Raw genomic sequence first — 15,825 nt, forward strand, 5'->3', positions numbered from 1 at the left:
TCATTTAAAATCACATCAAAAAGAATAAATACCTAGGAATAAATTTAACCAAGGATGTGAAAGATCCATACTCTAAAAACTATAAACACTGAAGGCTTAAAGATGATACAAATAAATGGAAAGATATCCCATGCTCTCAGATTGGAAGATTTAATATTGTTAAAATGGCCATACTACCCAAAGCAATCCACAGATTTAATGTAATTCCTATCAAAATACCCAAGACATTTTTCACAGAACTAGAACAAATAATCCTAAAACTTACGTAGAACCACAAAATACCCTGAATAGCCAAAGCATTCTTGAGAAAAAAGAACAAAGCTGGAAGTGTCACTCTCCCTGACTTCATTCTATACAACAAAGCTACAGTAATCAAAATATCATGGTCCTGGAACATAAATAGACACATAGATCAATGGAACAAAATAGAGGGCCCAGAAATAAACCCAAGCACTTTTGGTCAATTAATCTATAACAAAGGAGGCAAAAATATACAATGGAGAAAAGACAGTCTCTTCAGTAAAACATTCTTGGAAAACTGGACAGCTACTTGTAAAAGAATGAAATTAAGACATTTTCTCTGCCATTTGCAGCAACATGGATGTCCCTGGAGAATGTCATTCTAAGTGAAGTAAGCCAGAAAGAGAAAGAAAAATACCATCTGATATCTCTTCTATGTGGAATCTAAAAAAAAAAAAAAAGAAGAAGAAGAAGACAAATGAACTTAAATATAAAACAGATACAGACTCAGACACAGAATACAAACTTGTGGTTGCCGGGGGGAGTGCGGTGGGGAGGAACAGACTGGGAGTTTGAGATTTGTAGATACTGACAGGTATATATAGAATAGATAAACAAGTTTATACTGTATAGAACAGGGAAATATATACAAGATCTTGAAGTAGTTCATGGTGAAAAAGAAAATGAAAATGAATATATGTATATTCATGTATGACTGAAAAATTGTGCTGTACACCAGAAATTGACACAAGATTGTAAACTGACTATAACTCAATAAAATTAAATTTTTTTCTCACTTTATAAAAAATAAACTCAAAATGGACTTAAGATCTAAATCTAAGACCTGAAACCATAAAACTCCTAAAAGAAAACATAGCCAGTACACTCTTTGACATGTCTTAGCATATTTTTTTGATCTCTCTCCTCAGTCAAGGGAAACAAAAGCAAAGAGAAACAGGTGGGACCTAATTAAACTTTAAAGCTTCTGCACAGTAAAGGAAACCATCGACAAAATGAAAAGACAACCTATTGAATGGGAGAAAATATTTGCTAATATCTCTGATAAAAGGTTAATATCCAAAATATATAAAGAGCACATAAAACTCAATATTAAAAAATAATTAAAAATAGGCAGAAGACTTAAATAGGCATTTTTTTCCCAAAGAAGTCATACAGATGGCCAACAGGCACATGAAAAGATGTTCAGCATCATTAATTATCAGGAAAATGCAAATCAAAACCACAATGAGATACCACCTCAAACTTTTCAGAATGGCTGTCATCAAAAAGACAACAGATAACAAATATTCACAAAGATGTGGAGAAAAGGGAACACTAGTACATTGTTGGTGGGAATGTAAATTGGTACAGTTACTATGGAAAACAGTATGGAGGTTCCTCATGAAACTAAAAATAGAACTATCATATGATCTAGCAATTCCATTTCATGGTATACGCCTGCAGAAAAGAGAAACACTAATTCAAAAAGATTTACATACCCCAATGCTCACAGCAGCATTATTTAGAATAGCCAAGATAATGTAGGCAATCTAAGTGTCTATCAACAGATGAATTGATAAAGAAGATATGGTATATATATACAATGGAAACTTCAAAACATAAAAAAAGACTCACAGATATAGAGAACAAACTAGTGGTTACCAGTAAGGAGAGGGATGGGGGAGGGGCAAGATAGAGGTAGGGGATTAAGAGGTACAAATTTCTATGTATAAAATATATAAGCTACAAGGATATACTGTACAGAACAGGGAATACACCTAATATTTTACGATAACTTTAAATGGAGTATACTCTATAAAATGTTGAATCACTATGTAGTAATTCTGAAACTAATATAATATTGTAAATCAACTATACTTAAATAAAAAAGAAAAGTAAAAAAACTAGTTTCTCTATAAACACTTACACCTATATTAAAGAATTTCTGAATCATACAACCCTCAAAACTACTTTAGAATCATCTGAAGTGGAAAGTATCTCTAATAATAGCCAATGATTTTATTCTTTGTCACATAACCCTTTAAGAATCAATTAACTCAGCTCAGTTTATATATACCAAAATATAATTTCATTTGATTATTCAAGTTTTAAAAAGGGTTCCTAGCAGAGGGAAATTTTAAAGTCTTGAGTGCCCTGTTACAATTAAAGGCTTCTAGAGAAATGCTCTTTCTGACAACTATATATTGCAATCACCACATATCACCATTTATTATTAAAATAACAATGAAATCTCAGAAAGTATCACTTATAGAAATGGTAAATATGTGGATATATTTTCCCTTACTATCCAAGTCTATTTTTTGGTTATTTTTCTATTCACCTGAATCTTACATTCACTTCTCATCTTGTCTCCTTGTGCTCATCTCTCGCTTCCTAACTTTAAACTGGATGACTTTTCAGATCACCCTTGGCAGCCACTCAAACCGATTCCTCTTGTCTTTAAACTTCTGTTCCTGATTCATCTTCTATTTGCCTCTGCTAAAAGAGCTTTACCTCATCTGTAGCTTTAATCTCTTTCACTTATCACTTGAAGTGTTCTAGCCTACGAAATTCTGAAAAATCCAATCAAAAATAGCAGAACAATGAAACTAGCAAGGTGTTCTTTGCATGCCTAGGGAAAAAGTTTTTCTATTATGAACAGGAAAGACCTTTGGTTGATACCTGACTAGGATTCCCAGGAAACTGATTAGCTTTCTTGTAGAAACCAGAAAGACTGCTAGCCGGCTAGAATAATTCTTCATTTTACTCTTATGCTAAATGGATACCTGAGCTATAGAAAGCAAGAAGCAGAAGTGGTCTTATTTATGATTCCTCCTTGCCAATCTGCTATAAGCATTCAAAAGTACTGGATTAGGCATCAAAGAGTCTTGAATTGAAAATAGACTCCATTTGTTCAAAACTTGCTTGGGCAAATCATACACTCTCTCTGAGGCTTGTTTCTCTTTTCTTATTTAATTGACAAAAAGATGATAATGCCTGCCAGTTCGTCTCAGATTACTATAAGTATCAAATGAAATGATGTGTAATAAGCATTTTTAAACTATGAAGTTCCATCCAAATTAAGTTATTTTAGGCAGTATAGGATTTATATTACTCTATAATAGAATGTTTATTTCCATTACACAAACAGAGGCAAAATGTAGACTTCTGGGCCCTGTTCTAAATTTATTTTATCAGAATCTATAGAGGTGAATCCCACCCACCTATATTTTTAACAAGGACAGTTAAGTTTGAGCGCTACTAGTCAATACTACACCATTCTCATTTCTGGAGTACTCTGTGCTTTCTACTTCAGTGAAAGTTTAACTGTTATGTACCATTTAACTTTCTAATCATCTTGAAATTATTTGCTAAAACGTAACAAATGTGTTGTCACAAAACAACCTAAATTAATTTTTAAAATTATGTAATTTGGATTTCAACCACAATTTTTTTATAAATGTTTTTAACTTTAAAAAGCAAAGCTTGTTCTTTATAATACAATGGATTGCAAAATATTTAGAAAACTAAAGAAGAATCATGAAAATACTCAACTTCTTGAGGGAACTATTATAATTTACCACATTAGCCTTATTCATGCCAAAGTTGAACAGATTCAATAGCTGCTGAGTCCTGTTTGGTTCTTTACATCTCAATTATCCTAGTAAAAATTCAAGATCTTTTAAAACACACCTTTCTAGGTTTCCATAGGTGAATTTTACCATATCTGAGTTCATCAGTATGTGGCTGACGTTGGTTCAATTAAACCTTAGAGTTAATTAAGTCCCAAAAGAACAGTTTGGGAGGTCCTATACCTAACATCTTTAATGTTATGGCTCTGTTCTAAGGGTGAAAGAAGAAAAAGGTAGTTGCCTGTTTAGGTTAGTGAGGGTAGGAGGTATTACTAAATTTGGTAGAGTGGAAGAAACAAAGCCAATATCTAAGATAACCCAAAACCATAAGAAATATGAATAAATAAAATAAACAATGAATAATTGTGCCTAGGGTGAGAGAGTAAAATTATATTTTTAAAGACTACATGTGGCTTTAAAAAGGTTAACCTTAATCATCACTATAATAAACTAAACATTTCCAGATTTCATACTAACATGTTTAGGAGATTAAAATAAATTATTGATCTTAAGAGTTTAATTAGAGTATGTATTAATATAACACTAATATATTCTTAGAGGCTATATTAACATGGAACAACCCAAATAGCCATCATCAGGAGAGAGGATGAATAAATTATGATATATTCATACAGTGGAATTCTCTACAGCAGTGAAAATGAATGAACTATGGTTCCATGTAACACAAACAAGAAACATTATGATGAGTTACAAAAGCAAGTCAAAGAAGAAGAAAAAGCAGTATGATTTCATTTAAACAAAGCTTAAAAATATGCAACACTGAAGACCATATTGTTTAGGGATGCAAATATTATGGTAAAACTATTTTTAAAACAAGGAAATTATATATAAATTCAAAACAGCAGTTGCCTCTAAAGAGGGAAGGAAAGGAATGTGATTAGGAAAGGAGTCCACAAGGGAATTTATAGGGAACAGCAAATTTCTTTTCTCATAGTGGGTGATAAGTCCCAGGAGTTTGTTGTATTGCTTCTGTTTATTCTGTATTCACGTTTTACAGATATTTTTATAAGTATTCAATATTTAATGAAACAATTAAAATAAGGTGTCTTTCTTTTTCTACAATATACTTTCTCTGTAATAAAACAAGTTTATGATTTTAACAGATTTCAATTCCTTATTTTCAACAGCAGCAGTTATAACTGAATATGCATATACTTTAAATAGTTTTATTACTGGGCCTAAGATCAAAAAAAATTCTAAATCTAACTTTAAGAAATAAGACAGCTAAGGAATAACATGACTGCAAGGTCTGGAGTCAAAATTAGTTTAGAACTCATAAAAATAAAAACAATTTTTTAATCTTCTAAGTGGTTAGTAAATCAAAGATATAGGCTATTTTTTTTTTTTTACTTAAGATGGACAACAACAAATTTCCTAACTGAACAAATATCTTCAGATCTTAATTTTACTAAAAACTTGATCCTACCCTAATATCCCTCTCTTAAGAAGAAGTTCTTCAATATGAAAAACCACTTTGAAAGCACTTTTTAAAAAAGGCTTATTTCTATAGGTTACCTATATATAACTAAAAATTCTTTACATAAACTTGGAAATGCTTACGCTTTAATGGATTGGTCTGGCCTACATGTGGATTTGTTGAAAGAGCTGTGTTAATATATATTAAACATCCAGGGAAGAACTTTTTAAAACATATTTTTAACCTTTATACCAAAAAACAAAAAGGTCTCGAACAGTGAAATAGAATTGTTCATCTAGAATGGAAAGTGTTGAAACAATGACGAAATCTGCCATGTTTTGTTTATCGCCATAAAGGTAAACCTTGTATCTCATCCATATACATATATACGGAGAGAGAGAGAAACATTAAAAAATAAAAATAATCTTTATACAGTTTGAACTATGGAAGTGGTTTCCAGATTGTTCTTTCCCAGAACTTTATACTTAAAAAGATTTGTTTTGTTTTTCCAGCATTAAGGTTTATAATTAGGAGACAGTCTGAAGCCCACCAATCATCAACACAAAAGAGTAAAACAGTAGCTTTTAGAACCATTTTGGTTCAACAAGAAATGATCCTGAAGATAAAAAGGTTAGCCAATTATTTACTTGTTTTCCACACATACTGAAATAGTTAAGAAAAAATTTAAAGTCAAACTTATAAAATTCCTCAGTAAGGATATACTTATACCAGTTTTTTTAGAATCCCAAAGTATTACCTCTTAACTCTTTTTTGGAATTTCCAACTTTTGAATTGAAATGCTGCGACACCAACGCCAAAGATTTCTTACTTTCCCATAAATCTAGAGATGTAGCATCTAATAAATTACTTTTTGATATTTTAATACGTCACACATAAATGCTAACCACTGTGTAGAATTCCGATTAAACTCTCGCCTATGATAGATTTCGGCGTAATTTTCGTATTTTACACCATCTATTATAAAAAAAATCTATTTATTACGAATATATATATTTCACAGCAACTTCACTTCTTAAACTTAGGCTTACTTTTTTTGTCCTCCCCGTCTAACAGAAAACTTTAAGGATCATAAACCTTTTTAAAACTTCAGCTGAACCTCACAACTCAGAATTACCAACCCCGCTAATCCCTCAGGCCCTTATTTTATATGATTATAACTTTTTAAAAGTACTTTAAAAGCCCTATACCTTTTTCCTTCATCCGTAAGATTTAATCTCTGAGAACAGAAGTGAGGGGTCAAGGATAGTGTGAAATCTGAGGGAAGAGGTGGGGGAGGAGTACGACAAAAGAAAGAACTGGAAGGTTAGTTGGGAGGTGAAAACCGTTAGGCGCTGGGTTAGGCTAGCTTACACGATAAAGACAGGAGGGGGAGGGGCGTAACCTCGACCCCACACGCCCCCAAGCGGCTACCGCGCACCCTAACCACCTCTCGGAGAGGCAGCCATTTTGGCGTTGCCCCAGCCCCGCCCCTCGGGCGTAGACGGCTCCACCCCCCGGCCTGCCCGGCGCAGAAACCGGAAGTGGGATTGCGGACCTACGAGCCAGGCTGGCAGCAGCTCGGGACTACAACTGTACTCCGAACGCCCTGCCATCAGATCTGTGCTGCTGCCTCCCAGGAAAAGTCGTGAGACCATGTCGAATATGGAGAGTATCCTTAACTGTCTGAAAAGCTGCTGCTAGGACTTCGGGAAGAGGGGAAGGGCAATGCTCGGGGCCCTGGAAGCGGCCTGGTAGTGACTGTTTAGGTCTAGTTGTGGAGGGGTGAGGGCTCTGACGCCGATTGGTAGGCGCCAGTAGCTTGTTTTGCTTTGTTTGTTGATGTTTTCTTGGTAGCAGCAGCCGTTCTAGAGTCAGGGAACGTGGGGCTGCTTTGGCAATAGTCAGGGGACTGATTTGGTAAGATTCTCGAATGCAAGCCCTCCGTATTTGAGGGCTACTGTCTCCTGTGGTTTCAATGAGTGTATCCACTTCTTAGAAATCGAAGGAGAGTCGTGCAGAAACAGACACGTCAGGAGTTTGCCAGAGGTTTGGTGCAGAGGTATAGGTTTTGAATACATAACAAGGGCAGATAGTTTTTGTGGAAGTTCTTCCTTTTTTCAGAGTAGAGGTGACTGGTAATGAGTTAAAGTGCTTAATAGCAGCCCTCCGAAGAAAGTTAAGTGCTTGTTAATCTGATTTAGCACATGAGGAAATTCATAGTTCCCTAAAGGTACAAAAATTCGTTAGTTGCACCTGCGTTACCACTTAAACAATGAGGTCGAGGTTAGGAACCAAGCTGTGCAAAGCTGCGTTTTGAAGAATGAAATTGTTTTTCACCACTGAGATACTATCATAGGATTTCCATGTTGCTGTAATTCCTCCTTTCAGAAGTTGGCAGTACAGAAAATAGAGTAGTTTGGTATTTTACTATTGAATGAAACTTGGCAAAATAACAAAATGTGCGTAAGAGCAATTCTTTGATAGCTCATATTAAAACTATTCTGCTTTCATTAGTTTGTAACTCTGAAATATAGAAAGAAATTTGGTGAGATGATTCAATTATGTAAACCGTACTGAGAATATTGGTAACATGTTTTGTGCTGAACTGGCCAGTATAAACCAAGAATAAAATGTGAACCCTTGTGGAGATGCAGATATAGGTCATTTCATGAATAAAGTAGATGACTAAACGCCCAGCCATCACTGAAGTTTAAAGGATATAATTCATGGAAGTGTAGTTGTGCTAGATGATTTTTTTAAAGTAGCATCATAAAAGAAAGAGCACTGGACTGTGAGTCAGAAGATCAATTTCCAATCCCAGTTCTACCTCTTAAGAAAACATGTGAGTTAGGGTAAGTCATATAGCCTCTGTCATGCAATGTTTACTCATCTGTAAACATGCTCACCTATATGCCAACCTTAGAAAGCTGTTGTGAAGATAAAGTAAAATGTAAGGGCTTACTAAACTATAAAATTTTGACCATGTTAAGTGTCAAAAAAGAGTACAAATTGCTGTCTTTTCCCCAGCTCTTTTGAAAGGATTTGAGATAATAACTCTAAAATTGCTTTTATTTTCTACTCTAATAAGCTACTTTTGCTACCTAAAAGCCTATCCTATGTGATTTCCAATAATAAGATAGTTAATAATTTTCTTTCACTGAAAATTATGTATGCCGGACTGTAATTAAAATTAGTGGTACTATTATCAGTTGTTTAATACCCAACAAAAAGGAACTATTTACTGTTCAGTCCATCAAAGGAAGTGAGGTTTAACTTGATTCATACCATCTGGCAGTGATTAGTTCTCTTGATTCTTTTTGAAGGATCCAGAACTTTTCCTTTGTGTTTAGAGGAAGAAAATGACATATGGACTGAGACCTGTCTTCCTTAAATAAATAACTTGAACTTAAACTTAAGTAACATTTGTCACCTATATAAAATGCGAAAATCCCACTGTTACAGTATATAAGAAGAACGAATATGCTAACACAATTGAATTAGCGTGGTAATTGTGACTTCTGTCTTTGGACAGTTAAGCAGAGTGAATTTATCACGTTGGATTAGATCAAATCCACTTTAAAGAACTTGATGGAATGGCCAAATTTATTTGTTGTAATGTGTTCATATGGGTGTTTTACAAGTATAGAGTTAACAGTAATATGTGTGCAGTATTTACACTGCATTTCAGGAGTAGTATTTGATGAAGTAATAAAAGAAATAATTTAGGGAAATGTCCCTACTCCATGCTCTTCTTTCTTTCTTTCTTTTCTTTCTTTTTTGCCTCTCTTCTGTTCTGTCATTTTGTGTTTTGGGTTTTTTTTTTTTTTTTTGGATTTACCTCAAGCATGCTTAATTTTCAGGAAGCTTTTCATGTTATCTTCCTAGTCTCCTAACCCACCATCCCAGCAAACCTGGAAATCTGAGAGCACCGGTTCCCACCAGTTCCTACTCTGTGCTCCTTTACCCATCTGTTTTCTCTCCACTTTTTTTTTTAATTTTTGTAATCATATGTTTACTTATGTCTTTCATTAGGTTGAATTCTTTGAAGTTGGGATTCTTGTTTCTTTGAATCCTAATTTTCTTGCACAGACACTTGGCCCATAGTGGACAAAAAAAAAATGAACAAATGACCTTCTGTTAAGAATTAATTATTAGCACTTATTGAGTCTCTACCATGACCTGAGAAATGCACCTAGGTTTATGCAGAGGGATTATAGGACCCATTTCCATCTTCAAGCAACTTTTGATCTCACTGAGCCAGGACATATATGGATGGGGATAAATAGCAATACAAGGTAGCACATACTAAAAGAAGTGAATCCTGGAGCAGAAATTCTTGATCCCATGTGTAGATTACTAGGCTTGAAATTGTATGATGCAAAATTTGTATATTAAGTATGTGCCTTTTCCTGGAGAAAATATTTGTAGCTGACATCTATCCGATGGATTCTAACCTGAAAAAGGTTGAGAAGCAATGAAGTAGATAACAGATACTGTAGGCATTATGAAAGTAGAGAAAGGGATGTTATGAACTGGACTGGTATCATCGTTTCCTTTTGTAGTCACCTAGACAGATGAGACTATGTTATAGGCAAACATTGCCAGCCACCTTAAAAACGTCTGTTCTTCACTGTGAGTGGCTTTACATCCTAAAGCAGAATTACATATCAGAGTCTCTGAGGCTTTGCTAGTGTTGACAGATTTAGGGTTTTTTTGACCAAGATACTAATAATATTACAAATTTACTTTTTAAATATCATCACCTAATGCTAGTCTTATAATTTATGTCCTAGTTAGCTAGGAGAATGTTGTGTCTTACAAGAAATATTGCGTGTAAGGATTGCTTATGGTTCATCATTTGATGCTATTTGAGGACCAGTTCTTAGCAATTCACTATGAAAGTTAAAACGCAGAGAGAGAAATAAGAGGTGAGCTGTCTTTGAATTCCTTCTTGTTCTTCTTTTCAGCAGTTACTCAGTTAGCCATCTCTAGGCCCCACTTTTCAAATCTGTAAAATGAGGGAAGTTGACAAGTGATCTCTAGGGTTTCTTTCAATTCTGATGATCTCTCTGAGTTTCTCTGATCCTAAACGCAACCTCTTAGAAATACACAAGGGATGATTAAGATTAATCATGAGGTGCTGAAAAAGAGGAAAGTTGAATACGTAATGCTACTTCACATCAAACATACGACTAACAATCGTATTGGCAATGGTATTGGCACCACTGCTTTATTCTGGGGCAGGCAGGTGCTAGTACAACATTCTTAATCCTTCCTCTTACCTTCTTTGTTTTCACCCTTTACTTTTATGTTCCCAAGAAATTGCATAATCCTACTGTTGGCACTTCGAATCAAATAGCTTTATGCCCTATTACTTGGTGTTGATCCACCCACTTCAGAGAGGTAGGCAGGTTGTAAGATTCCTACTGTGAATTTCTGTTAGTAAACTGACTATAAATTTTTCTTGAGGAAGCAGATTGAAATATTAAAGCAGGACTCCCTTCTGTATGCATAATGAATATGTGGAACCCTATTAAGACATAGCTGATTTCTGTCCTTTGCCTGTCAGCAGTATACCTACTATTAAATGAAATCACAGAGAATGTTTTAAAGAAACATTGGGATTTTTTTATTCCCTGACTAACCATATTGCTCAGTTAAAATAGGTGACTTAGCCAAGTCATGAGTTGATTATGACATAGTAAATTGAACACCTAGTATGTGCAAGACTTTGTGCTGGGGATTTTGTGTATATTATCTGAAACTCTCAAAACAATACTCAAAAATGAGTGGGTAGTATCCTCATTTTATAGAAGAGAAAATTAACACTAAGAAAGCTGCAGAGCTTGTAAATGTAGAGTAAAGGATCTGGGCTTGGCTCCAGAGTCTCTGCTGTGTTCATGTTTCCATAGTGCCTTTAGCACTGACAGTATACTTCAGCTATGTTTGATTGAGTTCTAGGGTTATGCAGAACTACTTTTTATATATATTGACATTCTACTTGAGATTTTTGCTTAAGAGTTTGAAAAACCATGAAACTACACAATCACTTTAGGGAAAGCTAGCTTAGATTCTTTTGAAGACAAGTCTGGTTCATAGATGTTTCCTATTAAAATATGCCTATATGATGTAATGTTTTGGATTTTAATTTAGTAGAGTTAGAAAATAGAGAATTAATACTTTCTGAAAATTTGAATTAAATGTTCAGATGATTCATTGATTTCCTTATTTATCAACCCCAAAGGCCAAGTGAATTCGTTTTTTGCTTTTGCATAAACTTTGGCAGGAGGAGGGAAACCTATTGTCATTAATTGAAGTCTTTGAGACCACTTTCTCAGAATCAGTGTTATTATGTTAGTCAAAAAGCAAGCATAGTGGTGTGCTAAACCACATAGAGGTTAAGAGGAAGATGGTGGGGAGGGGAGGAAGAATGGTACACTAGGCAAGGGAACTGTATGTGAAGTCAGAGAGTCAGGTAACTGATGGAGGCTAACATCACTGAAGCACAAGGTGCTAGAGCCTGGGATTACCCAACATCTAGTTTAGGGCCTTATGCATTACTCTACATATGTTAATGTATACAACTATTCAGCCTTTCTAAACTTTCAGTTCATCAAAAATAAAGTATTTCAGCCATTGTCTTTTCAGTTGGCAAAGAAAAAGAAATGATGTCTTAAGCATTGCAACTGCTTTGTCAAATCGAGTTTATGATTAGTCAGTGAAGGAGATTATTTTGTAAGTGTTATTTTTCCAAATAGAAAAATACTCCAGGGATTTACAGCCAAGTAAAATATCTGAAATATTTCACAGTATGTCAACTCTGGCTCATAGCTCAATTTAGTACTTGAATTGACACCATTATTTTCCACATTAGCAATCAATTTTCCCCACTTCGGTATAGAGGATATTTACTTATAGTATACACAGAGGGTGATCATTTGAATAGCAGACTCCTGGATTAAGAATCTCATACCTTGTTGTAGAAAGTACCTAAGAGTTAGAGGCAAGGTTTTGGACCCAGGAGTGTTTTGATTTCTGGCCTAATACAAAAGATACATCATCAGAAAAACATTGGTGTTACAAGTTGCCCGGGCTACATAGACACATATGAGTACATTTGACAGTGGTGGGATGTAGTCTTCCTGTATGGAATCATGTGCTTACATTTATTTATACTTAAACTGTTCTAAAATTGTTGGTAATCTTGCCTGTCTGCCATATTCTAGTGAAAAGTTGAGGTCATAGAATTCATCTCCTTATTCAATTTAGAATATGTAGAATTATTTGAAATAGGAACTGATAAAAATTCATTGTACATTTAGCCTCATGATAATTAATGTTTCTTTAAAAGAATTTGACTACAGAGTGTGTGTGTGTGTACACAACATGCATTTTCTGCTTTTATGGGACTGAGTTGTTACTCTGAATTTATTAAAACAAGTGTAATAATAAAGGCTATAGTTGTCAGAACTGCTAGTAATTATGACTCCATATTCTCATGCTTTATTTTACTTATTGTTGCATTGTATTAAGTACTTTCCATAGGTAAAATAGTCCTCATGGCAACTAAAAGTAAATTACTTTTTAAATTGAGTTACCTTAAAATTTAATTTATATAAGAGTATAAAATTTTAAACTGTTTACTAAGCCCCATATCCTTTAAAACAGAAAATATTCCTGACATAAACTTATAAATAATTTGATTATGCAGGAAAGTATTTATATAGAGTTCCTTTCCCAAAAGAAGCATTAAAAATTGCCTTATTCCTCATTCTTAGGTACTTTTATACTTTTAAGGTGTGAGCATTTTGAACAATAACCATTGCTTATAATGGGTGATTGAAAAAATTGCCATATACAGGGAAACAGATTTTGATTGGAGTTGCCATTTGTTTTAATATTCAAGTCAGAATTCAGATTTCTTTAAATTTTAGAAAGGCAATAGGCACATATGCCATATTTTGCATTACATCTTGGTGGCTTGGGTCAATACTTCATAGTCACACACTACACTAAAACATTAACATTACGTGAATAAATTAAAAGACTATAGATAACTTGTTGAGATCAGGTTTTGTTAACAGATTTGTTCTAGTCAGGTCATGTTTTGCTATCAAATATTATGTATAACTTTTAGTTTGTAGAACTTTTTGGCTTTTGGAATTGGGGATAAGAGATCATAACAGAAACATTCCACTATATATGTATATATCATAAGAATATGTAAGTATATCATAAGAATCAGATGTCCATGGTCTCTTATGTTGCTTATAATTGCAATGAAAAAATTCTTATTTTTCAATTTTCCTGTGGAAAAGGATACTGAGTGATTTAACTTAGCAGCAGAGCCCTTTATTTTCTGTATGGAGTCTTATGTAGAATCTTCATATAGAACACAAATAAACAGTGTTATATTAGTATAAATTTATTATTTATAAACTTATATGTATAATTGAATCCTCTTGCCCAGCATCAGTGGTGCTTTTCCCCCAGTATATCAGGTACCACTGCAAAATATTTTTCTACTATTCATTTACTTGAAACTATTGAGTACTTCTTTTAAACACTGCACTAAACTGATGGTATGAAGATGATTAGGAGTCATCCTTATTCTCAGGGTGTCCATAATCTAGTTGAAGAACTAGACATATAAACAATGAGTTAAATGAAATACAGAAAAGTACATAACATATAAAGCATCATGGGAATACAGAATAAATAGCTACTGACACTGTAAATTTCAAATTAGTGTTTCTAAGAGTATGCTTAAAATTTAGGAACAGAATGAAGACAGTCTTGGAGAGCAGCTATTTTATATTAAATTTATATCAAGCACAAACAGGTTCAACTTATCCAAGTTATAATACTACTACACATTTCTAACAGTATTGTTCATACACCAATATCGTTTAATACATGGTTTGGTTTTTTTAAAAATATTCAAGCAATGCTCCTTTTTAAAATTCAGATACCATCTCATGAAATAACGACTATAAACTCTTAATTAATCTAACCTTTTATTTGAAATGATTTTTTTTTACAAAAATCATGCAGTTTTAATCCTCTCCCCCCAAAAAAGTACAAAAAAGAATAAAATACCAGTTACCTACTACTGGGCTTAAGAAATAAAACATTGCCAACACATCTCCCTTCTTTCGCCACCAAAGACAACTACTGTCTAAAAGTTCATATTTATCATTTCCATGCATTTCTTTATATTGACCACATACATATACATTCTTAAGATATGTCTTACATATTTTCCAATTCTATATGTTATCATACTGTCATTTTCTTATTCAAGATGATGCTTCAGATTCATTGTCATTTTCACATTTATATAGTTTTTTTTAATGAACTATAGTTGATTTACAATGTTGTGTTAGTTTCAGGTATACAGCAAAGTGATTTATATATCTGTGTGTATATATGTATATACATATAAATGTTCTTTTTCAGATTCTTTTTCATTATAGGTTATTGCAAGATATTGACTATAGTACCCTGTGTTATACAGGGGTCCTCGTTGTTTATCTGTTTTATATACAGTAGTGTGTATATGTTAATCCCAAATTCCTAATTTACTGAAGGATACACTAAAGGAGAATAAAGTTTTCAACTTTCCAAAGTACAATTTAATATAATGTACATATTTTTGACCCAGTAATTTCACTTCCAGAAAAGTATTCTAAGATTTAAGAAAGAGTATAAAGAAGTAAATACAAAAATGACTGAGGAAGCTTTCATTGTTACTATAGTACAGACAGTTTAAATGTCTACAAAGAAGGAATTGAGTAAATAAATTATAATTTATTCATAAAGTAAAACCTAGGTAACTGCTTAAAATAATGAATTTATCATGCATTAATATGCAATTATATATTATTAAATGAAAATAAGATTTATATCTATGTGTGTGTGTATATATATATATATATATATATATATATATATACACACACACACACAAAATGCTATGCTATACTATGTAATATGTTTCAATTTAGGTAAATAATCTGTGAAAAAGTCTAGAAGAATGTGTTTTTAATTTTTAATTACATCTAACTAGAACTATATAGACATTTTTACTTTCCAGTCCATAAAGATAGGCTTTCATTTTAGAATTATGAGCTTGTATTATTTTGTAATTTGTAAAAATCAATTAAATAATTCAATATAGTACACGATTAACATTCCCTAAGTGAAACTGTAGCCATAAAGGTGGGCAGCTGAAGCAGAACATAGGTGAAGTTGCTGGAGTTGATGAGTTTAGTTATCTTTGAGGCTGGAAATTGGATGTGTCATCCACATGCATGATGATGGCAAGAGACTGAGTGTAAGGAAAGAGAATGAATCATATTATGATTTTAATAAGCAATGCAGAAAGTGATGGACAATAAGAAAAGCCATAGGGCAGTATTGAGATGGCATGAATCTCAAATGACCAAGGCTTTTGGCATGAAGATGGAAAGAAGATAGTCAGGAAGGAGCAATAGGGAGCTGGCAGAATGTCCA

The 15,825-nt window shown here is 33.4% G+C and overlaps 1 protein-coding gene across 1 annotated transcript in view; it reads left to right on the forward strand.

Moving 5' to 3' along the window:
- Positions 1-6,840: 6,840 nt before the first annotated feature.
- Positions 6,841-15,825, forward strand: part of LOC105093741 (charged multivesicular body protein 1B2) — a 31,709-nt gene continuing 22,724 nt past the window's right edge. Inside the window, exon 1 of the mRNA XM_010985638.3 lies at positions 6,841-6,979. Coding sequence (XP_010983940.1) covers positions 6,964-6,979 — 16 coding nt within the window. The 5' untranslated portion in view covers positions 6,841-6,963. The remainder of the gene's footprint in view (positions 6,980-15,825) is intronic.

Source organism: Camelus dromedarius, chromosome X (genome assembly GCF_036321535.1).
Source record: "Camelus dromedarius isolate mCamDro1 chromosome X, mCamDro1.pat, whole genome shotgun sequence".
Classification (NCBI taxonomy): Eukaryota; Metazoa; Chordata; class Mammalia; order Artiodactyla; family Camelidae; genus Camelus; species Camelus dromedarius.